This window comes from Abramis brama, assembly GCF_963993115.1.
Source record: "Abramis brama genome assembly, chromosome: 10".
Classification (NCBI taxonomy): domain Eukaryota; kingdom Metazoa; phylum Chordata; class Actinopteri; order Cypriniformes; family Leuciscidae; genus Abramis; species Abramis brama.
Window position 1 is genome coordinate 28,905,903 of NC_139972.1, and position 27,213 is coordinate 28,933,115.

General features: G+C 36.9%; 1 protein-coding gene across 2 annotated transcripts; it reads right to left on the minus strand.

The window, feature by feature from the left end:
- Positions 1-345: 345 nt before the first annotated feature.
- Positions 346-4,574, minus strand: LOC311091431 (uncharacterized protein). 2 transcript variants are annotated; one of them, XM_084127372.1, is made up of 6 exons: positions 3,143-4,574; positions 2,094-2,166; positions 1,848-1,996; positions 1,611-1,713; positions 1,345-1,427; positions 346-1,082 (listed from the first exon to the last, which is right to left on the minus strand). In XM_084127372.1, the coding sequence occupies exons 3-6, from the start codon at positions 1,929-1,931 to the stop codon at positions 1,044-1,046; spliced, it is 309 nt and encodes a 102-aa protein (XP_083983498.1). In that variant the 5' UTR covers positions 1,932-1,996; positions 2,094-2,166; positions 3,143-4,574; the 3' UTR covers positions 346-1,043. The 2 variants fall into 2 exon arrangements, 1 of the variants encoding a protein (XP_083983498.1); XR_014608091.1 differs by lacking the exon at positions 1,345-1,427 and having other exon boundaries at positions 3,143-3,292.
- Positions 4,575-27,213: the final 22,639 nt, after the last annotated feature.

A 27,213-nucleotide genomic window follows, 5' to 3' on the forward strand; every position in this document is an offset into this window, starting at 1 on the left:
TACCAATTTCCTTCAGCTTTTTCTTGTTTACTCAACTTTTGTAAATAACAGTTAGACTGACTGAAATTAAGTTGTAAGTCTTACAATTTTTTTTTTATTGGGTTAACTTAAGATTGTTAGTTTTCTGGAGAGGTGCAACTATTTTTTAACAAACCTTTTTAAGTTGAGCCAATTAAAAAAAAATTGTCTGAATGTCTGAAGTTGAGTGAACAAAAAAATCCTAAAGGAAATTGGTACTAAGTAATAATATGTTAAGACTGGAAACTACAATAACTTTGCCCAAGTCAAAAACTGAAAACAGTGAGTCAATGTTAACAAAACATTTATTCAGAAGCATGTTGAAGGCAAATTAAAATGTCATTTCAATTAGCTGTCATCATGACAAGAATTTTCTTTTTTTATTCAAAGGAATATATTACCCCAAAATCATAATTATTTACTTTTTTCTGTCTCAAACTCATAGGACTTATTTTCTTCTGTGCAAGACACAAAGACATGCAGCTGTAATTTGTATTTTCTGAAGTAATACAGTTTTGGGAGAAACAATAAACTAACAATTCTTTTTAAATCTTGATATCCGATTGTATTCAGAAGACATGGATTAAATCATATGTGTTACATTTATATAAAACATGGCTTACATTTATATCTTTATGTTCTAGAGAAGAAATGAAGCCATTAAAAGACTATGCACTAAATAAGAGTACAAACTGGAACAAATAAATGCTCAATCTTACAATTATCCATATGGATTGCAGCTACTTGAACAATAATTTTTTGAAGGACCGGACTCTTGCTGAGCACTTTAAGTCAAGACCAATAAACAATTTTTAATTTAGTCAAAAGTGTATTTTATGTATTTTAATTGTTTAGGACAGTTCACATTGAGGGTATAAATCAAGCCAAAGATGAGAGTAACAGCTGTGGCAAAGTTCTTGCACATTATCTAGCCCAATCTGCTCTTATAGTACTACAGAGAGGCACCTTATAATTGGGTTGGAGTGGAACAGTTGCAACATCATCTTCAACGATAGTTAAGATCCTCATCTTCTCCCCTTGTGAATGTCTTCTGGCTCTGTGTCCTGCAGTAGAAAATAAATTGACATAACTTTTTTTTTATTTTGAATTACGTTACACCACAGAGTGACCCTAAACATGTGCTCATGTACCTTCACTTGAAAAGTAAAGGTGGTCATGTTTTTAAGCTTGTTCAAATTCAGCCATAGAACTAAAACTGATAAACAGAATACATCTCCCAATTTCCTGCACCTGTGCTGTTAGATGCCATGCAGTATTAAAGGGATAGTTTACCCAAAAATGAAAATTAGCCCATGATTTACTCACCCTCAAGTCTGCCACTATATCACTGCCCTTATAAAGCTTGGAAGAGCCAGGAATCGTTTTAATATAACTCCAAATGTATTTGTCTGAAAAAAGAATGCCATATACACCTAATGACTTCAGGGTGAGTAAATCATGGGCTAATTTTCATTTTTGGGTGAACTATTCCTTTAATATAGTTACACGTGGCACAACGTCATGGGGATCTGGTGAACAGGTGAAATTATATCAAGTGTGAGTGTATATGCTGGTGACACACATCTTCTTACCAGGCAAGTCTTCAGGATGTTTCCTGACTTTTCCCTCATAAACAAAGGTAGAGCTCTGAGAGTTGTAGCCTTTCTTTGACCAAGCACATTGTAGTTTCTGTGTCTGAAAGACAGAAAACAAATATGGAACAAGCTATGCATGTTATATCCAAAGAGAAGCATGGGAATTACCTTGAAAAGGAGATGGCAAAATTCAGCCTTTAACCAGAGAGATATGACCACATGCAAAATAATTACCTGATGATTAAGTTGGTCTAGGAGGATCTTCATCTCATCGTATACGCTCCACCACTTGTTTTGTACAATTAGATGTGTATTCATCTAACTAAGAGAAAAAGGTGCTCTTCTGATTAGTTTGTGTAAACCTGTAATACTCAGCACAGACCCTGAAAAAAAAAAAAAAAAAACATTGTTAAAACAGTAAGAATTAAGTGTAGGCCTACACGTTAATTCAGTTCTACTAACTAAAAATGATAAACTCACCTGATCTTTCAAAAACAAAGGCCACTGTTTTAGCACATCAGAGGTTCTTGTTGCTGTACTGATGTTCTTTAGTCTAAAAGGGACAAATACAACATAACAAAGATTCATATTAAACTAAAAAAAACAGTTACAGTAGGTTAATTTACATATAGTAAAAATACTACAGAAATGGAATAATCAAATGTGAAAAAAAATAAATTCATTTTTTCCTTAAAAATACAAAAGTTATTAAAGAGCAGTGAGCGATTTTGTCTTTCATTGATTGAAGGACACTGACAGCGGCAGATAACATATTTTCACTTTAAACATTATTTAATATACAAAGCAAACATGCGTATTTTTAACATAACATTTGTTTTGCATATATAGGCCTATATTTTTTCCCCTCTAAATTGTATTATATTGAATTATATTGCACTACTGTAGAATGCCTGAGCCTCAACCTAAGCATGTACAAATTGTCACTGACATTTGTATATAGGCCTATATAACAAATAAACTTGAAATTGAATTTAAATCGAATAGACTACTGTCACTTTAAGAGCTATTGCACAGATTTAATACTGAAACATCTGGATTTTACAACATTGTTTGTTCACTTAAGACATAGCCGACTGTATTTACATGAATACTACACACACAGTGGGTTTTTTTAAATAATTGTGTGTAACGTTATTTCACTATTAATTAGCAATAAGCCGTGAAAGATAACTGAATTCGCACTCACATTCTGTCTGAGATAAACAGCTCTCTTCTGTCTCAATCAGCGCAAGCACCAGATTTGAGTCTTTTTTAACGACTTACTGCGCTTAACATTTTAAACTTCGTGCACGTTCTTGTCTTTTCTCATTCAAGCATGTTTCCTCACTTTAACGTTAGTCTAGGTGTCAATAGTTAAGTAAGTTAACCATGTGCTACGCGGATAATCTCTAACAATAGACACTTATCGTCTCCACAGAAAATATCTTTTAACATAATACTATATTTTACCAACATATGTCTGCAATCAATGTAGCTTATTTTCATTCATAAAGCAAAATAAAACTTACCTCAGAGATGAATCCAGTCCCTTCGATAGCGTGGTTGAAGGAGGAAACCCCGTGTAACGTACATAGAGACAGACTGCGCTTGCGCGATGGTGGGAAGTTAAACGTTCCAGCACAGAAATCAAAACATTAAGTTTTCTCAACTTATTTTTTTGTGTTCATTGGACAAATAGTAGTAAACATGCAGTTAAATAGTTTTTATAAGTTAACTCAACATTGCGCTCAAACATTTGCCCACTCAACTTATAATCTTAAGGTGAGTAAACAATTTGCAAGTTGGATTTTTTACAGTGTAGAAGTCATTTGAACTACGTTATAACGAGTCATTAATGTATTTTAACTTATATATTTCATATACTAATATATAACCGAAGCTATAGATTGTGAAAATGTATCGTTGTTAGTGTTTTTTTTAGTTAGCTTAGATAGTAGATATCCCAGCTAATACAGAACGTTGTGACAACGTCGTCAGTTAGTCGTCGTTTGGTCAGCGTGACATTACTTTATGACAACGTTGTGAGGACGTCATGGTAAAGTTCCATTGGCTAAGAATCTTGGCTAACGTTCCAGGAACGTTGTGGGCACGTCTTCAAAAGACATCCCTATTTTCCTGTCAACCAGAGTTGGAAAGGAGATTTTCCCGTCACTAAATCTGAGTGGATCTCCATAGAATGTTGCAGGTTCTGGTATAGGAAGTTGATTTGAACTGATGGATTCTGCTAACATCTTAACAAGGTCTGAAGTGTTATCTTCTTGATGTGATTTCGTCACATTTTTCTGTGGAGGTGTGTGCTGGAACAAAGAGCTGCTTAATAGGCATGTACCTCTTCTGCACAGGTGCACAGTCATGAAGTAACTCTCGGGTTTCATCTTTTGGGTCTTCTTTCTTCTCATAGACTTGCATCCGTGCCTTTGCTGCATTTAACTTCTTTAGTGTCTCCCTCTAGCTCTCTGCAATTGTTTTCCAATGCCTTCCGTCTAGCAGCATTTTCGGCTTCAAACTTGACATGCAGTCTAGCTTCTTCTCTTTATAGTCACCATTTATAAGCTTCCACTTCTTATTATTTTACTTAAATTTTGACTTAAATTATTCACAGATATACAGATGTTTTCCTTCACAGTAATTATAAAACCTGTACATGCATAAATCATTAATCATGACTACACACAGGGCCGCATTAAGACCTCACTGGGCCCCGGGGCTACGAGTTAGGCTACTAATTGCTAATAGCGGATATAGGGGTGGATAATGAGCAAAATGTTGTCATTATACGAGTGATTTTATCTTACAATAATGATGAGGAACTCTTTTCCAAAACGCGATAAATCCATTTCACTAGTTAGGCTATCAGGAAAATTTTATTTTTTTACCTAGACCCACACATTTTGTGAATATTCAATTTATCCTGTTAAAATGTTTTTTTTGTTTTGTTTTTTTTTTGGCTCAGTCTGAACATGTTGAACACTGATCATTAAATCAAACAACAATATTGTTGATGATGAATTTAAAGTTTTTTTAAGTTTTTTTTTCATTTCAAAACGCTATAAATCCATCCATTTGTTTCCCCAAAACGTTATAAATCCATCCATTTTTTTCCAAAACGCTATAAATCCATACATTTTTTCCAAAAATTGATGGCTTGTCTTTTAAAAAAAGTCTTTTGTCTTATATTTTTCGTTTTCGCATTTATGAGGAAAAAAACAATGTTAGGCTGACAGTTCTCCATTACAGAAGCGGTACTAAAAGACTTTAAAACTTTCACAGAGACCTCAAACAGAAAGCACAAAGCCTTTCTTTAAATTGACTTTCGTTTTGTATTAATTGTATCTTAATTTTAATACATTTTCCATTAACCATTTTCCTGGATTTAATAGCCTAAATAAAAAGTAGGCTAAATATAGCCTATAATCAAGCCGGCGCCTGAACTGGAGCTTAAGATTATCCCGAAACTCAGCGTATAAAAGGTAGCCTAGGCCTACTCGCCTCACAGACCTAATTTTTTTTTAAATATATATATTATCTACAGAAAGCTTGAAATCTTTACTTTTAAACAGAACCATTCAAAACAAAATAAAACTATGTAATCGAAATGTGCATTTCTCTCCAGCCCGGCACATTCACTACTGAAGATCGCGAGTCAGTAGCCTATCGTCAACTTCATCTTTGCAATAAACAATTAAAATGTCTCATTGCAATATTTTACATATTCATAATCATTACTTGCTGGTTCTTTGTGACAGCTTTTAGGTGCCGTTTATGAACGCGTCACTACTGCATCAGCACCGAAAACACTGCGTGAGTAAGATGTGTGGTGTGACTCGTGAGTAACTAAAGGAGGGTCAATTGCAAACGGTCAATTAATAATATTGATAATGATAATTTACGGCAAAGCGCCACCAAGTAACAGGGCTGGGGTGCGTTTCCCGAAAGCATCGTTAGCCAAGTAGCGCAAGTTCATCGCAATGTCCATTGAACTCTATTGGTAACGAGGGAACTTGCGACCATAGTTGGCTAACGATGCTTTCGGGAAACGCACCCCTGATTTGTGTGGGGCGTGGTAAGGCTTTGGCAATCAGCGTTACCGATGGCTAGTCAATATGCTCCACAGCCAATCACGGGCCCCCTCCTTGCTCGGGCCCCGGGGCTTTAGCCCCGCCTAGCCCTATGGTTAATAGGCGCCTGACTACACACACAAAATTACATTCAAAATTATAAAGAAAATAATTGACTTTACCTGAGTTGATTTTGAATGGATATCCCTTTTGGTTCACAATATACAATTTGGCAAAAAAAAAGAAAAGAAGATGAGCACAATAATAAACTTCCTGTTTGAGTGGTATGAACAGCTATGTGTTGTTGCGTCCAGCTCCTTTTCCCTTGCTCTTCCTCTCCTCTGCTCTTCCTCTCCTGTTACTCTCCTCTCTTCTGCTCTTACTCTCCTGTTCCTCTCCTCTGCTCTTCCTCTGTTCATTGTTTGTTCATGTTACTTCACAGTGCATTAGCTATGTTAACAAATACAACTTTTGATTTCAATAATGTAGGCTATTAGTAGCCTAAATATTAAAATTAACATTAACAATGCTGTAGAAGTGCAGTTTATTAATAGTATGTTAACTAATGTAGTTAACTAGAGTTTAATAAGTGGAACATTATTGTAAAGTGTTACCGATTTTTTATGCACCGATTCAGACGTCTCGTGAGCTCAGTGTTGGACAGATCAGTTGTTTTAACCATTCTTTAAAGTGAATGGTTCAAAGGAGTCATTCGTTTGCATATCAGATGCGTCATTAGTGGACGTGTAGCCTACGGCTAGGGTGACCACCCGTCCCGCGTAGCGCGTGCGCGCACAGCGTTTGAAGCCCAATTCATGCGTCCCGCAAATTGAGACCGTGTCACACATAATCTATGAAGCTGGTCGCTCTATATCCTCGAGCCCCAAGCAGACAAACGAACATTACTTGACATTTCAGCACGCTATTGTTGCCACACCCACCCCTCAGTTGAACTGCTGACTGTTGTCAACTTTTTCGTTGTTGTCATGACAGCGCACGCACGCACATACTATGGAGCTATTCTTGTGCCAATAAAAATGAACGTAGCTTTTCAATAAACTAATGAAAATATAAATTGAAACTAAATAATTTATCTCTAAAACTAAAAAAGAATAAATCGCAGGCAAATTTTTTTACTTCGTTTTTAATACACTGCATGTTTTGTAGTTTTGTAACTATTTCTCATATTTCAATCGCTGATCTGAACTTACAAATGCGCTTCCAGAGTTTTCATTTACATTTCTGAAGTTTTTGTTTACGCTCCCTGAGTTTTCGTTCGCCGTTCTGACACATTTCTCTTGTGGGGGCGGGGCTAGTAGCAGTGTGTTCTCATTGGTTACTGAGCTTTTGATTGATAGCCTCCTGACCTGGAAGTGAAGACGTCAGTGGTGTGTTTATGTGTGGATGTGAGCGTCTGTAATCGCAGCTTTCTATTTCATTTTAGTGATATTAAGTTTATCTGTATTTATTTGCTGCTACACTATATTGTTGAGATCATCTCTTATAGAAGGAATAGCACAGACGAATGATATTTATCATTAGTCATCGTCGCTATATCGATCAGGAGGATACTGGATAACGTTAGCCTACTCGTGGTAAGTCTGATTTTTTAATACTATACTAATACTATTTATATTACAGCAGGCACGGCGCCAGGATTCCAGTTTTGGATGGGCCAGACCAATTGTGGGTGGGCCTTAAATTAAAAACGTTAAATTAAAAACGTTTAAAAAAAAATCTAATAAAAATTACTGACTAATATACTGTTATATTATCTGTGCGTATACATAATATAGATTTTAATAGCTTGATGCTCTTTAAATATTTTGTTGCATTGTAAAAGGTTTCGGTGCATAGGACGGACCTATCCGCGATCGCTCTCCATGGTTCTGACCAAAGAAGAGCGCTTTGGAATCTCCATTACGCATCATATGCATACCTGGCGTTGTCTCTTAGTGCGCTAAGAAGACTCTTACTTAACTAAAGGTATACTACTACTAAAGGTATACAATTGCTAGGCGTCTTCAGGGCTATCATCCACTCGCGAGACAGAGGCGCTGGCGCCCTTGCAATGGCGCTGGTCGTCGAGAAAGATATGATACATCATGAGATGCGCATCATGAGATGCGGTAAGACATGATTTTGACCACTTCATTGAGTTTTGTTTTGTAGAAAGACTCTTTTTAAAAGATTTTCGTTTTGTATAAATTGTATCTTAATTTTGATCAATGTTTTATCAACCAATTGCCTGTATGTTTAATAAATAAGAAGCAAATATATAGCAGACAATGTAATAAGGCGCCGACACGATCACTTGCATTGCACGTGAACTGGAGGGCGCCGAAACTCAGCTTGTGCCTCACAGATTTTAGAAATATAGGCTATATATTATAGAAAGCTTGAAATGTCTACTTTTAAACGAAAATATTCAAAACCAAAAGAAATAGGCTACTCTCTGATTATGTAGCCTAATCCATATGAAATGTGCATTCCTCTCTGGCGTTCATGGCGAGTCCGCATCGTCAACTTCATCTTCGCAGCGACTCAGAAAACACCAGTTTAAATAATTAAATGTGTCCTTGCTATTTTAGACACATTCATAATCATTACTTTTACCGGTTCTTTGTGGCAAGCTTTATGCGTGCGCTCTTGCGCTTGAGTGCGGCTATATTACTTAAACGCTCATTATCCTATAGGGTATATAGCCTATTAACCCTTAATCGCTGTTAAAAAAGGACAACATTTAGGCTGTTTGGGGTCATTTTGACCCCAAACTTTTAAAGAGCAATTGCATAAGGAAATATACATTTTTTATATGGAAAACTATATATCATTTTTTTTATTTACTTCTCAACTATACATTTATGCTGTGTTTTTGTGGAAATTTTGAAGTTTTTTACCTATTTACTGCACAATTACATAACTAGGCCATAAATTGTCTCATGAAAAATGATTTTTTAAAGAAAAAATCACTTAAATGATGATCTTAATTAAATCTAAATAGTTTTTGGACATTGCTCTATGTGTTAGAGATAGAATACTGACATCTGCTGGTTTGTGGAAAAACTTTAGAAATTATAATTAAAGAAAGAAAGTGCAATGACCACATATATCCAATAGAGGGCCATAGAGACTCATTCATTTTCACTTTATTGTTTGTGATGCTTCAACTTCTCCTCACAACTTTGATATATATATTTTGTGAATATTTATTTAAACATTTTGAAATACATAAAAAAATCTGTATTTTTGTCAGAGTTAGAATTTGTTGTTGTTTTCTGATATATTTTGAATTATCTGCTTTTGCAAATTATTATACATACATTTGCAGAACCATTACAAGTCACCACTATGACATGACTGTGGTGTGTGTGTGGGGGTGTGTGTGTGTGTGTGTGTGTGTGTGTGTGTGTGTGTGTGTGTGTGTGTGAACAAGCTTGTTCCATGTTGCATATGTGACATTTTTCAGATTTATGCCAGTTTAGTTGATTTTATTTGCCAATTTCTATAAAAATGCTCTCTGTTGCAGTGACATAGATGTGTGTGTTTGTGTGTGTGTGTGTATGAGATAGAAAGTTCATTCCACTTTGGGTTTATGCTCTAGGACCAGACCTTGATTTAAATGTAATTTTTTTTTAGATTTATGCCAGTTTTGTTTATTTTATTTGCCAATTTCTATAAAAATGCTCTCTGTTGCAGGGACATACACGTGTGTGTTTGTGTGTGTTTGTGTGTGTGTGTGTATGAGATAGAAAGTTTGTTCCACTTTGGGTTTATGCTCTAGGACCAGACCTTGATTTAAATGTACATTTTTTTTAGATTTATGCCAGTTTTATTTATTTTATTTGCCAATTTCTATAAAAATGCTCTCTGTTGCAGTGACATACATGTGTGTGTTTGTGTGTGTTTGTGTGTGTTTGTGTGTGTGTGTGTATGAGATAGAAAGTTCGTTCCACTTTGGGTTTATGCGCTAGGACCAGACCTTGATTTAAATGTAAATTTTTTTTAGATTTATGCCAGTTTTGTTTATTTTATTTACCAATTTCTGTAAAAATGCTCTCTGTTGCAAACACATACATTTGTGTGTTTGTTTATGTGTTTGTGTGTGTCTGTGTGTGTGTGTGTATGAGATAGAAAGTTCGTTCTACTTTTTATTTATGCTCTAGGACCAGACCTTGGTTTATATGTATAAATTTTCAGATTTATAATGGATTTAATTTTATTTTTTTGACAAACAAAATAAAAAAAAGTCATTTTTTTCATTTTCCCATTCATTTTCAATGTGGGGTCATTTTGACCCCAAACAGCTTAAACGGTAAATTTTTTTTTACACACCTTTAGAACAACCAAATCAAGCCCAGTTTTTTTGTGCATGTTTAGATAGGTTATTTAGGAAAAGTCCCAGAGTTTCATGCCTCTGATATGAAGGTAACATTTTTAAAAAATGAAAGAAAAGTCCAGTGGGGTCATAATGACCCCAAACAGCGATTAAGGTTAAAGTAATTAAAATAATATACAGGGGTAATTTGTCCACGAATGGCTTAAATGAACAACTACTTAAATGAACAACTACTAAAAAAATTTAGTCGGAGGCAGCCCTTATTCCACATATTTTCGAACCAGGCAGCAGGGCATTTTGGGTTGAGCGAGTGACCCTGCGGAATGAGCGAGCGGAGCGAAATATTCAGAAATGCGTTCTCCGCTCTGATCGGAAGAAACCCGAACCACTGCAGTGCTGAACTTGCACAGAAACATCAAAATAGACATAACCATCTTTTTAAAATAGTTTTTAAAACTAAACATTTAGACTATATTAGCACAAATTATTAGCTTATTGACGGTTTTTTATAATTGTAGACAAAATTAGAATATATAATTTTTTTTTTTTTTTTTTTTTTGAAGAAAAGTTTTGGGTGGGCCTGTTGAAAAGTGGGTGGGCCTAGGCCCGTCAGGCCCACCCATAACGCCGTGCCTGTATTACAGTACTGGCTTTTTCAGGTGGAGAGGCATTTTAGAGCTCAGTGAGAGCCCATAACATTATACAGCTGAGCTGTGTTGTCTTGCTTTAACTGTTAGCCCAATCATTACATGACTTGTTTATCTACATTCGGTTACAGTCTTCGATTAGATCATATATGCTTCGATTAGATCATATTTGCCCCCAGCCCCCCCAAACAACATTGAGCTAGAGTACTGTACAGTAGCCTATCTGTACTGTATCAGTCAATGACCGATGCCATAGGACGAGAGCGCTGTCAATCACTGCCTGATTCAACTTTGGCAATGTAAAGCCTTTTTTACCATGCCAATAAAGCTATTTAAACCTGAATTTCTCAATTACTGATTAATTTGCGATGCAAAGTTTTTGAAAGAGGAGAGACACGAGTTGACCACAGACCACGTCTCTGTTCGTAATATATAAACACTCAATTATTTTGAAGTATCGGCTTGGTTGCAATATTTATTCTGATTACTTTTGTGTGATAAAGATGACTGATTAAGCTATTATATGTATCTAGTATGAGTAACAAAATGCTTTTTCTGTGTCCATATTTGACTAATAATAATGAAAAAAAGTGCACTTCAAATGAACATTTCTGAGACAAATGTTAAATCTCTAATAGTCTTTAATAATAAATATATGTCCAAATTAAAAACTTAATACATGCAAGTAATTAAGACTGAAAACATCCAGCAACTAGGGAATACACATCCATATGTTTATATATAGGGCAATACAGCCATCTACTGGTTACACAACAGTATTACAGATGATAAATGCTGCTTGACTCCGAGGTAAATATTTAGTACTGTAAAATCCCTTAAAAATAAATATAATAAATATTTTAAGTCTGCAACTTGTTACTGTATGGGGAGTTCAAAGCAATTTGTATTGTTAGATTATAATACATTTCCTCTCTCATTTTCCAGGGAGTGGAGCAACTTTGCTGAATGAGCCTGATGCTGACACAGAGGATGGAGGGATAGTACCAGAGATCCACTGTCCCTATCAGACAATAATCTTACTTTGTTCAGACACATCACCTTTGAATGACTGGGATCTTGATCTTCAGACACCTGATTTATTTTAATATAAACTAGCAAATATTTCAATTTCCTCTAGATTAAAACAAACACAGTTCACAAGTACACAAGAGGTTGCACTTTATTCTTATTAAACTATGCTGATCTTGGATTAGCATACCAATAGCATATGAATGTTGAGGGGATAGTTCACCCAAAAATACAATTCTCTCTTATTTTACTCACCCTCATGCTGTCCCAGATGCATTTTACTTTCTTTCTACAGATAAACACGAATTAAGATTGTAAGGAAAGTAATCCATCTCTGCGAGTCCTAAAGACGCTTTAAAAACCACACACAGTGAGCGTGAATGTAATCCATGCGACCTCAGTGGATGAATCAATGCCTTCTGAAGTCAAACAATATATAATAATAATGTGACTGTTTTAACTATTAAAAATCACTTCCGACCAACTGTCTTGCGTACACAATCCACTTGTATTATGGACTCACAGAGATGGATTATTTCCTTAAAAATCTTTGTCTATGTTTATGTCAAGAAGAAAGTCATATACATCTGGGATGGCATGAAGGAGAGTAAATGATGAGAGAATCCTCATGTTTTGGGTGGACTATCCTTGCACTGCTTGTGTCCAGTCACTGCTTTGTTACTTGTACTGCAACAGGAACTGCTCAAAGAATCATTGCAACATTTAAAATGTATATGAATTTTTAAAATGTATTCTGTATTTGTAATTGTGCATTTTGTATAGTAATGTATATCATGAGAATACTGTGCATTACATGTATATTATGCAGTTAATGTTTTGTGGATTCTGGTCTTTCCTGTCACAACATAATTGCATCCAAGACTTTCACTCTGATACTTGTGTATATACTTTAGTGACAATAAAGAATGTGCATTTATTTGAATTCATATTTTCAATTACATTTATTTAACTGGTTGTATAAGTCACGATTGAAACGGTTGATGATTGTTAAAATCTATTTACAATTTTAAATGTTAGAAGATAGTGTTAATTAAATGAAATAACTAAATACAATTATCAATTTAAAAAAATGGCAGCAAGAACATTCTTTGTGTTACATATGTAATGAAATGCCCTTTGAGGTCTGTATCTGACAGCAGGCCACGACTGTAATTTTCATATTGTTTAAATTCCTCTTATTTAAGTGATCATTACTTTTGATGGTGTAAACGTATATCATGCTAACAATGAGTAGTGTGATGGCCATGGTTGCCAACCTTGAGTACCTGGTTGAGGTTTGACTTTCTTGACGGCTGAATATATCACACAAATTGTAACAGCTGAACCTAATCACAGCCTAACATGCAAAATAATCATCAGGAATAAACAAATATTCTCCGAAAACATTGGACACTACAATATTTTAAGTATTATATACAGACAGTACTTTAATGTGCAATTACACCTGAATAGACTGAATAGATCTCTTGTGCTCCTAAAAAGCTTCTGCCAACTAGTAGCAGCAGGTAAATACAGATAAAATAAAATAAAATAAAAAAACATAACTTAATATCACTAAAATGAAATATAAAACTGCGATTACAGACGCTCACATCCACACATAAACACACCACTGACGTCTTCACTTCCAGGTCACGAAGCTATCAATCAAAAGCTCAGTAACCAATGAGAACACACTGCTACTAGCCCCGCCGACACGAGAGAAATGTGTCAGAACGGCGAACGAAAACTCAGGGAGCGTAAACGAAAACTTCAGAAATGTAAATGAAAACTCTGGAAGCGCATTTGTAAGTTCAGATCAGCGATTGAAATATGAGAAATAGTTAGCAAAACATGCAGTGTATTAAAAACGAAGTAAAAAAATTTGCCTGCGATTTATTCTTTTTTAGTTTTAGAGATAATTTATTTAGTTTCAATTTATATTTTCATTAGTTTCTTGAAAAGCTACGTTCATTTTTATTGGCACAAGAATAGCTCCATAGCATACCAGACACACTGGGAAGGAACTTTTAGATGCGCGCTTTCCAATTCAAAATATGGAGAAAGAGACTGAGTCTGAGAGGCACCGCCATCATCAATTAAAAAGAGAAGGTGTGGGTACAAGAAAGACTGGGAAAATGAATATTTGTGGCTGAAAGGTGTTGAGGGGGATACCGAGAGGGCTTTTTGTGACCTTTGCAAAACGTCCTTCTCAAGCGGACATGGAGGGGAGGGGAATACGATGTCAATCGTATTTTTTTTATTTTTTTTTGAATATATATATATATATATATATTTTTTTTTTTTTTTACTGTTCCTGTGGTGTTGAGCAACTACAATTCCTGTTAATCCTATAATTTTATATTATAATTTATTTAAAGTGAATAAATTGTAATGAAAAATAAATAAAATTAAATAGTAAATCTTAAGTGGAAGTGCATCTGTCAATTCATTGAATGTTCAAAATATTATGAATCTTTATTTAGAAAAAAAAATACACATTGGTTGGCCTATTCATGAGCATACATCAGCAATTACACGTTTAGGGGAATAGGGCATTATTAATATACCATGTAAGGTGGTACAGTATGTGCTAGAAATGGGTAAAACACTATCAGTGAGTCTGCCCGTGGGGTGGGGGCACCGCCGCGCCAGGCAGTGTCCCACATTGTCCCTCAGAAACATACCCCTTGTCCCCCCTTGGGCTTATTAGCAGGTGGTCACCCTACCTACGGCACCAATGTGCGATTATCTCTGCAGTTTAGGACATTGCACAAGATTTGTGTCAACACAGAAAACGTTTCATCACTGGATAGGTTTTTTCGTTTACTGAAATTGTGGTTTATGTCAGCTGAATGGGCAGAACGCTTTTAAGGCAATGTTTTTTGTTTTGTTTGTTTTTTTAGCACAATTCACACCCCCGCGGTAATTCAGGAGAAAAAATCTCCAAATGTTCCTCGTGAAACTGCGGTCTTCCGACCTTTTACTATCGCGTCAACTGATTTTGATTAATTCTTGAACACTATTTCAAGGACAATTAGGAAGAAAACAAATAAAAAGCTTATATGTAACTCAAATATTACATTTTTTTTCCACAAATAGGCCAATTTTAATTATTATTATTATTTTTTAATTATTCCATAATTTAATGAGGGCCCAATTCTGGGACAAGCTTGGTCAGGCCAAGACAGCCTTAAACCGACTTGTCTTATCTCAGACTATATTATCTCAGGCTAAGAGATCATCTTAAATAAGCTAAGGTTTTTGTAATGTATTCAAGTGATGTTCCAATACCTCATGGCCACTAGAGGGCACTCCGAGTCAAAACAGTGCAGTCATGTCTCCGGTTTCCCTCGTGTATATTCTGAAACACAACAGAATAATATATGTTATTATAGCATATTGATGCAGACATAACATAAATTGGCGACGAGAATAAAGTTCCCACTGCCAATATCGAGCCTTCAGTCGAACGGAAAGGATGGCTACGATCATCGGACATGTCGAGGCATTCGACAAGGCAAGAGAGCAATGGCCTATGTATGTAGAACATTTTGGCATTGACTTATGGACTTTTACATAGTCTCATTGCACCAGTTAAGCCCGGGACTATGGAATATGATGAGATTGTGAACACCCTCCAAGCACATTTTACCCCCCGGCCCATTGTGATTGCAGAGAGGTTCAAATTTCATAAACGGAATCAAGCAGAGGGGGAAAGTGTTGCACAATATGTGGCGGTGTTAAAGAAACTGGCGGAGCACTGTGAGTTTGGCGACAATCTAAATGACGCACTGCAAGACTGATTTGTGTGTGGCCTGAGTAGTGAGTCAATACAAAGGAAACTATTGACTGAATCAGAGCTCACGTATAAAAAGGCTGTGGATATAGCGATGTCAATGGAGGCTGTATCTAGAGAATCACAGCATTTGAGCAACTCATTGAAAGTAAATGCCATGTCTCTGGCGTCTGAATCGCCCAAGGAGAAATGTTATAGATGTGGAAAGTCCAACCATTTCCAAAATGAGTGTTTTTACAAAGATGAACTATGTCACAATTGTGGAAAGAAAGGCCACATTTCACGATTGTGTAAAGGTAAGAGGACAGAGGAGAAAACACTTAGAACTACAGTAAAAGGGAAAAGTGGAAAAATGGAAGGGACAAACAAAGAAAAGACCAATTCACAGAGTCGATGCTAATATGCAAAAGAGTGAGGAAGAGACAAATTCAGACACGGATACGGAACTGACACTACACAAAGTGACAGCAACACTGCACAATTTTCCACAGGTGAACAAAATGAAAAGTGAAACTGATTTAGTGTCATCTGTAATAAAAGTACAACCAACAATTGAGGGATTGCCAATTGAGATGGAAGTGGATACTGGGGCGGCGGTCTCTATTATCTCAAGTGAACTGTACAGAGATAAACTGAGCCATGTTTGATTACGCCAGATGAACGTTGTTCTCAAGACGTATACAGGTGAAGTCATCCCACCAGAAGGCATCATCAAAGTGCGTGTCAAGCTAAACAGACAAAGCGTACGCTTACCTTTGTATGTTGTTACAGGAAATGCAGCTCCTCTGTTGGGACGAGAATGGCTTAGCAGAATTCGTCTAGATTGGCGTGAGATCAAAACTGTAAGAGCAGTGCATCAAGTTAATGAAGGCATTTGACAGTCTTCTAAAAAGGTATGCCAAAGTTTTCAGAGAAGATTTAGGGACATTCAATGAGTATACAGCTACCTTAAGTCTGAAACCGGGAACCCAACCACGATATTTCCAAGCTCGAGTGGTACCGTATGCCATCAGACCCAAGGTGGAAGAAGAAATTGATCGCTTACTGAAGCAAGGAATCATTTCACCTGTGCGATTCAGTGAATGGGCAACCCCGATTGTACCTGTAATAAAAAAAAGGTGGCAATGTTAGGATCTGTGGTGATTTCAAAATAACATTGAATCCAGCTCTGTGTGCAGAACATTATCCATTAACCCGAATTGAAGATTTGTTTGCTTCACTGGCTGGGGGACAAAGATTTAGCAAACTAGACCTTTCACATGCCTACCTGCAGATTCCTGTGCATGAAGATTCACGTAGATATCTTACCATCACGACCCACAAGGGGATGTTTGTATACAACAGATTACCCTTGGCATCACTTCAGCTCTATCGATATTTCAACGAGTCATGGAACAAGTGTTACAAGGGCTACTGTGTGTACATTGTTTTTTGGATGATATCCTGGTCACAGGAAAAGATAATGCTCATCATTTAGCTAATTTGGAGGCTGTGTTGAGTCGGCTGGAGAAATGCGGACTTTGTGTGAAAAGAGAGAAGAGAAACTGCGTGTCATCGCCAAAGCACCAGCTCCTGATAATGTTAACCAACTCCAATCTTTTTTGGGACTGGTTAATTATTATGCAAGAGTTGTGCCAAATATGGCCACAGTTCTTCACCCCCTGAATGCAATGCTACACAAGGAGGTAAAATGGAAGTGGTCGCCAGAGTGTGAGAAAGCGTTTCAAGATGCTAAAACGCAGCTGAACCCAGTGTACTCACACATTATAATCCAAGACTTCCAGTTCGCTTGGCCTGTGATGCTTCACCATATGGGGTGGGAGCTGTACTGTTACACATGATGCCGGATGGGCAGGAAAAACCCATAGCCTTTGCGTCCCAAACTCTGAGTAAACCTGAGCAAAACTATGCGCATCTGGAATCATCACAATTCAATATAGAAGTGCTACTGACCATGGGAATGCTGATGCGTTATCGCGATTGCCACTGTCCGTACAGCACAGAGACAGGAAAGATGCAGTGGACACTTACCTCATAAAAAAAATGGATGCACTTCCAGTGTGTAGCAGCAACATCAGTAAAGGATCCAGATCCGATCCGATCCTATGTCGTGTGAAGGAGATGGTATCCACTGGATCATTTCCATCTTCCAAAGACTCAGAAAATGTACTAAAACCATACCTCACAAGGAAGGAGGAACTCTCACTGATGCAGGACTGTCTGATGTGGGGACAGCGATTTATCGTTCCATCGAATCTGAGACAACGAGTTTTGGAGGATTTACACACAGGACACCCAGGTGTAGTAAAAATGAAGGTGTAACCCAGAGTGATTACAAATAAAAATTAAGAAAGGAAAAAAATAAATAGTAAGCCAGAGTGGTTACTAAAAGATACAACCAAAAGTAAATTGAATTAAAAGAAAAGTAAATTAATAACTGAGTTCAGAATTGTAAAGTTAAAACCTTTTTACTTTAATGGTCCGAAAGTGTCTTCTTTTTGTTCTTATTTTTCTCATGTTGTGAATATGAAAAATGTATGCTGTATTTTGAATGTTATGTTGCCTTTAAGAGAATGTGATGTGTAGTTCACTGACGACCTATCAGGAGAGAGTAACGCGAATGAGGGGATGACGTCAGAGCACGCGGAGAGATGAGATGTAAGCACAGAGACATCGGCAGAGATAATTCTGAGTGAAATTAAGAGTGATTTTGATGTAAAACTAGACAAAACGTCTAGAGATATTTTTATTTTACTTGAACTGAACTATATGAGTGATTTTGAGTTAGTTTTGAGTGTTTTTATCGTGGACACGGCGATGATACGGACTGAGCTCATCACTGTGTGGAACAAAATGGCGAGCCTCCCAGCGAATCCTGATTAAAACGAAACCATCGAATGATTTCATCGGACCCTCTGCTTAGTTTTCCCCGGACGGAGGAAAAGGACTGTGCAGGACGACTGAGTGACGTCGAAATATTATTTCTTCTCTTCTCAATCGACAGTATTCTATTTTCCCCTTTCACCACAACGGTAGGCCTGAACTGTTGCATCTAACGTTCACTGGGGTATGGACGACATTTTTTCTCTTTTGAATTCAGAGACTGGTATTTGAAAAAAACACTACTGAATTTATGGATATTTGAACTGTTATAACTATATTGCCAGTTGAATTGGTCTTTATCGATTCTTCATTGTTCATTGCTGAAACTTAAAACCTAAAATTAGTTCAAATAAGGAACTATAAAATTAAAAGATAAATATGTAAAAAGATAACATTGAAATAAGAGTTCGAGGAAATTTGCAATAAATTAGCTTTCAAAAAGAGATTAAAAGGAAATAAATAGGCTAACTCCTAAAAGAAAAAAAGAAAGATATTAAAAAGGGGATAAATAACTAATAATTCTAACAAGGAAAAAGAAAAAACCCAGAAACCATTTTATTTAATTGTTTTATTTTTCTTGCATTCATTGACAATCTGTGGTTTCATTGTTAGTCAACTGACCATGGTTCTTTTCTGCCATTTCTGTCTTTCCTGTAAGGGAGACAATTTAATTCATTTCATTCATTATTTTTTTCCCTTTAATATAAATCTTGCAACATTATTCTAACTTACCTTTGTTGTCTGTCTGTTCATTTAATCTCTCACTGCTGCTCCCTACGAATCTAGAGTACTGGTCCACGTATCCTCTTGTATGACTTACCTTGGTGCCCATTAGGCCGTGGTGTCCTGGTGACCTGAAGGAGGCGCTACAAAGGCTCTAGCTCGTAGCTACATCTGGTGGCCAAATATTGACTCGCAAATTGAAGAAAAATCAAATACTTGCATGTCCTGTCAACAAAATCAGAAATCTCCAATGTCTCTCATCTCTACATCCCTGGGCATGGCCAGAAGCTCCTTGGCGGGGAATTCACATCAATTTTGCTGGCCCATTTGAAGGGTGAATGTTTCTGGTAGTTGTGGACGCGCACTCAAAATGGCCAGAGGTTCATGTGATGGATTCGACAACTTACTCCAAGACAATTCAAGTTCTGCGTGGTCTATTCAGTCATTACGGGATACCTGAAACCTTAGTTACAACTATGGCCCACAATTTACTTCAGAGGAGTTTGGATGTTTTCTGAAAACAAATGGTTTTAAACATGTGCGTTCTGCACCATTCCACCCAGCCACCAACGGACTGGCTGAGCGTTTCGTTCAGACTTTTAAACATTCACTGAAAGCATCCAAAGAACCAGTACCATTACAGCAAATATTAGACTCTTTCTTGTTACAGTACAGGAATACACCACATAGCACAACAAAAGGAACACCTGCTATGTTATTCTAGCACCGCAGATTGAGGACACGGCTGGATCTACTGAAACCAAGTGTGAAACTGTCTGTGGAGCAGGCACAAAAAGTTCAATGTTCTCACCGTGCCCTCCATGCAAAACACAGTGGGTGATTCGGTGCTGGTCAGAGATTATCGACGGGGAGAGGAGAAGTGGAAAACCGTTACTGTTTCTTCTCAGTCAGGACCAGTGTTGTACACGGTTCAGGTGGACAGTTCACAAAGCTGGAAAAGATATGCAGATCAAATGCATGTCTTCCAGAAATTACAAAAAAAAAAAAAACACAGAACCACTGCCAGCAGAGAACAGTACATCACAAACACTGGATGATAAGGGACAAGAACAGCCTTTAACATCTAATGACACCGAACCAAATGCTCTTGACCAGCATGTGACCAAGCTTGAGCCATCGCCTGCTTCTTCCCCAAATGCGAGAAGATTTCCTGTTAGAACCCGTAAACCACCTAGCAGACTTGATCTGTAAAATGTTTAACTGTTATATACACAGTTGAATGTGTTAAAAGTGTTACATACTTTTGGAGTGAGTAGTTAAGTTGACACGTCAATTAGTATTGCTCCTAATTGTTATTTCCTAAGATGAATGGATGTTATTATGTTAAAAAGCAAAAATACGGGGTAGACTGAATTAAGGAGGGAGGAGATGTAATGTATTCGAGTGATGTTCCAATACCTGATGGCCACTAGAGGGCACTCCGGTGCTGTTGGTTGTTGTTGTTGCGGTGTGCCGATTCCGAATAAACGAGTCAAAACCATAGACTGTAAAAAGAGATGGACGACACCCCTTCGCTCTCTTCCATTGTTTAGAAGTGAAGCTGCCAGTGTCCCGATATGGCGCTGACATCTTGGAACGTGAGTGTGTGCAGTAGCGATCTCGGGACCAGACCTGCGCTGTAGTGAGCAGGAAGTAAAGCAGCCCTCACTCTCGCAGAATGCACTCTCCCTGAGTGCACTTTTTAAAAAATTGATTGCAGTACGACAAGAGGCTTGTTAAAATAAAGTAAATACAATCTCCTCAGTCCTCCGAAGATCCCGAAAAAAATGTCCGTCGGTGCTTCAGTGACAACTTCACTCAGAGAACCTGTCAATCACAGCTGTCAATCATGATGTTACACCACCGTTTTTATAGCATCACGTAACTAACTAAAAACCAACTTATTTTTGAAACAGAGACTTGACCTTACATCAGTGTGATAAAAACGACAGCAAATGAAAGAAACCATCTTTGGAAAAAAGATATTTGAAGTGTAATTTAATGAAGTTCAAGGGACATTGTGTAAGAATTTCGTCGTCGTCACCACTTTTGAATAAGAAACAATATCAAGACTATAAAACTCGTCAAAACTCTGTGAATCACACAAGCATAGCCTATCAGTGAGAACACTTGTTCAAACAGCGCACAGTCACGTGATGCTGGCTCTGAACGAAAATGCGTCGTGGAAACGCGTTGGCCTAGTACTTTTTGTCCCTCTCTGCTATTATAGTTTTTCAAGATGGCGGAACCATAGATATCATATAATAGATGTCTCATCTGCGCTGCTGGCCAATGCTTGCCACAAGGAGCTTGCTCACTCGTAACTTTGTGTTGTGCATGTACATTTAAATAACCATAACTTGCTCAATTTTCTCCCGATTTTCAAACGGTTTGGTTTGATACAAACGTCAGAGATGTAGTTATGACACTGCATACATATGAATTATAACCAACATGTTCAAGCATTCAGAATTATAGCCACGTTAATAACGTTTGTAAGAAACCAAACGATTTGTAAATCCAAGATTTCAGCGAGATAAGAGGATTTGTGTTCGTGCTGATCACTCACCTTACTTCAGATACCACAGAGCTCGCCAGAAAGCTTCCCTGTGGCAAGATGGCCGCCGGTGATGCCGGAAGAGACTCCGCCTTAAGACATCTAGCCAAATATGGATATCTATGGGCAGAACTACATGGAAGCCTCCGTGGATCTACCAGTCCCATGTATATAAAGATAATAAATTCTTCGTTTACGAATATAAGTCCGATAATTAGCAGAGGTATTTGTACACCATTGAGGACATATTTATGAATACAAATATTCATTTTAGATAATAAAATACCTAAAAAGTTACACATTGTCCCTTTAAAGTAATTTAATGAAGTTGAATTTAGTTGGTCTCACGTCCCGTTGAATAACACGGGGAGGCGGGGCTTATGACCTATACTAGGACCAGTAACTGGGGGGCGATTGAAACGTTTTGGCTTCACTTTTTAGGGCTTGTGCGGCACGCTTGGTCAAAACAGTGCAGTCATGTCTCCGGTTTCCCTCGTGTATATTCTGAAACACAACAGAATAATATATGTTATTATAGCATATTGATGCAGACATAACAGTTTTCACTTTCACTTCAGTAAAGTTTCACTTTAATGAGCCACACAAAATATGCATAACAAAAACAAACATTCATCTCTATTATTTTGGGTTACATTAGTTGTATTTTTCCAAACATTCCCTTATAAAATATGATTAATAATTTTTGCATTATGCATTTTCCGCTTTTGCCAAACACCATTTTACACAAACATAGATTTATGTGGGTTTTTGTACTTTCAAAGTGGGCTTTATAATACAACAGCACATTTATTTTGGATTTTCTTAATCGTTTTTCTTGTTGTTCATACAGCCATCCGCGGATGAATTCCTAGTTTCTGTTTCCGTATTTGGGTGGTTGACATATTTGGCTAAAAAAAAGTTATTCACTAGTTTACTGTCTTAGTGACTAAATAAATTGTCATAATTTATCGTGACTATTATATACAAGTATATAATTTTACAAAGCAAGTTTGGAGTTGATAGTCCTATATCAGTCACAATATTATTCAAATTGACATCAAATTACTGACAATGGCAAATAATATTAATTAGCTCAGCGGTTTTCAAACCCTGGGTCGCGACCCTCGATCGGGTGGGTCGCCAGGATGATTTAAGAAAAATATAATTAAATTAAAAAACAAAATTTGTTTTCATAAAATCATAGTCTATAGGCCTATATAAAAGAAACACGCGAAATATGGCTATTTAAACACTTAATAGATTAATAAAACGAAAGAAAAAACTGAGAAAAAGCTGACAGCATGCTGCTTTTCTGTGTTCATTTCTGTGAGGCGGCACCTCAGAAACAAGTTGACGGAAAGGAAACCGAGACGGCAGTTTGTTTGTTTTCTTTATTTTACAAAAGCACAATGTTGTGTTTTATTGCGAGTGTACACAAATACAAATAAATACTTTGCAGTTTCGAATGATGTCCTGAACAAAATAATGGAGTATATTCCACACACAACATATTCCAGCATTGCCATATTCTTGACATCGCAGCCGGTTCATTATCAAAATAAAATAGTCAACCTAACATAAAAATTACACTGCTCTGTTTAAATAGTCAGTAGCCTACAATTCGTGCCATTCAACGTAAGCACCGCTCCACTGATGTTTAAGCACATTTTTGCGCATGTGAAGAGGGTGTTTTTTTGAAGAAGGATCGATATTGGAACGTGAGTGAAGTACAAAAGCCCACGAGCGTAATTTCCTATGGGGACAAGGCAGGGGGACATGTCCCCCCCACTTTTCAAAATCCAAAATCCCGTTTGCTATTTATATAGCACGCGATGTTCCTGGATATGGACGCAGGCATCGACATAGGTCCTGCTCCTCCGTGGTATTGCGGTTGCGGCACAGGCGATGAAACGCCAGAAACAACAACAGGTGACTTCAAGCTATCGTTATATGATCCCGCTCTTATTCATGCAAATGCTTTTAAACCATTCATGCGCGACAAGACAACGCGCTGTCAGTGAATGTCCTCCTGACACACTGAGCAAGCGACGTCTGTGGACGTACAAAACAGGTTGATATCAAGTCCGTCCGTCCAGGCCATGATCTGAACGTCCATTGACAGCCAGAATTAGTCGATTAATGACACTGAGAAATTATGTCCAATCTGGCCATAATCTTGAAACGTCTACTGACAGCCAGAACTAGTTCAGAAAAGACGTTCATACTGACTATAATCTGGACGTCCGTTGACATCCAGAAATAGTCCATAAATGACGCGAATAAAGATGTCAAATCTGGCCATTATCTAAACGTCCACTGACAGCCAGAACTAGTTCAGAAAAGACGTTCATACTGACTATAATCTGGACGTCCGTTGACATCCAGAAACAGTCAATGACTGACAGCCAGAACTAGTTCAGAACAAAATGACAAGCAATATCTGTAAATTAATTAACTGACTGTTAATTTACCGACTATATCATTAACTGTTAAATTGATCTTGCTGGTCAGACACCAACAGGGTTCATCATGCACACATGGCGCTTTTAAGTCCTCCTGGGAAGTTTGTATTCATGAGGTTTTACTTTTCTTTTTTTCTTTTTTTTTTATGTTTTAAATTAATTTATGAAGCCACTGTAAAATTTATCATTACATGTTATATTGTTATACTATAATACTGTCATATTTTGTGCAGGCATTAGCTTACTTCATCGTAAATAGAAAAGCCTGACAATGTAACTGCTAAATACCAAAGTATTGTGGTATTACATGTTTCTCACTGACACACTCATAACTCTTCAAGATCGGGCTTAAAAAATCCCAAGCTTCCTACTCATATTTTCATCATTGTGGCGGCGTTCATGTGTGTTCAATTTGTAAATACGATCTTTATGATACAGGTATGTCTTGAATGCATCAATAGCTCTAGTTTATGGACAATCCATAAAAAAATCTTTACTAAACAGACTGTCACAGTGAGAAGATTTTTGTCCTTTATCAATGCTAAAGGCCTAACCACTGCAGTTAACACCATGCTGTTAAATAAAAGTCTGTAGACAAGTCTTAAGGTTAGGGTTAGGGTTAACCTTAACCCTTAATTTCTAACCCAGACCCGGTTTCACAGACAGGGTTTAGATAAAGCCAGGATTTGTCCTTAGTTCAATTTGGGTATTTAATTATAGCTTTTAAAAATGTGCCTTAGAAAAAAAAAACATTACTGGCGTGCATCTTGAGACAAAACAATGGCACTGCCATAAGATATGTCAGTACAAGTTGCTTTCAGGTAATACAGCTCAAACATGCATTTTAGTCTGGGACTACAGGCTTAAGTCTTGCCTGTGAAGTGTGAAACCCGGGGTATTATGTTGTAACTTGTATGCCAATGTTACCAAAGTGTTGCGTTGGACAGAGGATTAACTCTAAACCAACAGGTTGTGTACCAGTGCCACACAGGGTGAAAAAGGATGTTGACATTATTAGGCATAAGAGTGTTTCTAAAGGAAAGGTCAAGAATTTGTGAAAGTGTAAAAGGGGCATTATGGGTCACATGAATGTAACTGTCACCACCATGATACCAATTCATTAGATTTTCAGATCTACATACAGAATTGTATATGAATATATGCAGTGTTTGCTCTGTTTAATATACTGTTTGCTCTATAAAATTGGGCTTAATCAGAACAGTGGTAAATAAATGGTCAGTTACTGTAAGTTCTTACAGTATTTTTAATCTTTTATTTTTAATGTTTAATTTTTAATCATGCACTGCAATGAAAAAACAATTTAACCAATTGATTAAATATAACAGCCAGTCTACAAATACAACCAAATAAATAGCACATTATATATATATATATATATATATATATATATATATATATATATATATATAATATATAAATATATATATATATATAGAGAGAGAGAGAGAGAGAGAGAGAGAGAGAGAGAGAGAGATATTTTCCTGTAATTGCAATGTTGCCACACTATTGGCTGTCTCTCTCCTAGCCGTTTTGAGCATGATTGGTTATTCTCTGTTTATTCTGACTGTCATCCAGGAATCTAGCCAATGACAACAATGCGCGCCTTTACGAGTCAAGTTTGAATAAACGTCAGTTGAGTGAGTCGGTGTTTGCTTTGCTGCTGCGCGGGATCTTCAATATTAGCCTATTCTGTGGGTTTTACATCGTTTAAAACATGGATTATTTTACATCGGACTGCTAAATGTTTATTTTGAGCGAGTTGCTGGGTGTTGCTGGATGTAAATGAAGAACAAACAAGGAATATGGACAAAGATTTTTAACAACGGACATATTGCAATCTACGGAAGGTAAAACTTTATTTTATACAAATTCTGCTACATCAAGATATAGTGTATTAAATTGAGAATCTAAACGCCAATATTATTAGTGCATACCGTATTCCTAATGTTATGTGCTGCTAGCATGTGTAACTTGTCTAACTTAGTTTATGATAAAAAATAAAATAAAACTCAGCATGGGAGCTTTACAACGAGTGAACTGAGAATATTGTATCTTTAGACAGAAAGGAACTGTCACAGTCCAACCCGTTCTCATCTCAGGGCGTCATAGGGCCGTTTTGTCACGTCCTTCGGCGTTTTCTGCCCACGCATATAGCACCCTTTTGCATATAGATGACACGCACATGGCTTTCAACCTATGGAACGCCTAATGGGTCATATTTCGCCACTTTCCTAGTAGTTTTGTTAAAAAAAAACGCCGTAAAAAGCGCCGTTTAAACGGCCAGGACGCAGCTTTTTACGCCGCCGAAAAGCGAAACGCCATAAAAAGCGCAGATGAATTGTGTAAACAACGGCGTATTTTTCGTCGGTTTGGAGGCGGCGAAAAAAACGACGCTCTATATGCCCATGTAACGCCGCTTTTTACGGCGCACAGTGTCCCCAATGACGCGTATCATAACGCGTCACAAGACGCGTAGTGTTAAATGATACCCAGCAGGCATTTCAACGTTGATTCACCGTTGAAACAACGTCAGGTACCATCCCAGTAAACACAAAACGTTTTTACAACGTTTCACAACGTTGTTTTTTGGTTGCAATTAGGTAATGTTGCAGTGCAACGTTTTAAAAACGTTTAAGAAACCACACCTAATATAAAAAAAATAATGTAACCAAAATAAAACGTTTTAGAAACGTTGTGAAAATACCAACCAGGTATGTTTTCTTTAGGTAGTCAAAAAAACGTAAATATCACGTTTGTCTACTACGAAAACAAAACCAGACCAAAATGCAACTTTGGCGAGACGTTTTATTTAGGTGTTAAAATAACGTAGTCTGCACGTTGAAATAGGTTTTAAAAGAAACGTCACGACAGTATTAACCCAGCAAACACAAAACGTTTTTACAACTTTTCACAACATTGTTTTTTGGTTGCAATTAGCCTAGGTAATGTTGCAGTGCAACATTTTAATAACGTTTAAGAAACCACACCTAAAATAAAAAAAAATAATGTAACCAAAATAAAACGTTTTAGAAACGTTGTGAAAATACCAACCAGGTATGTT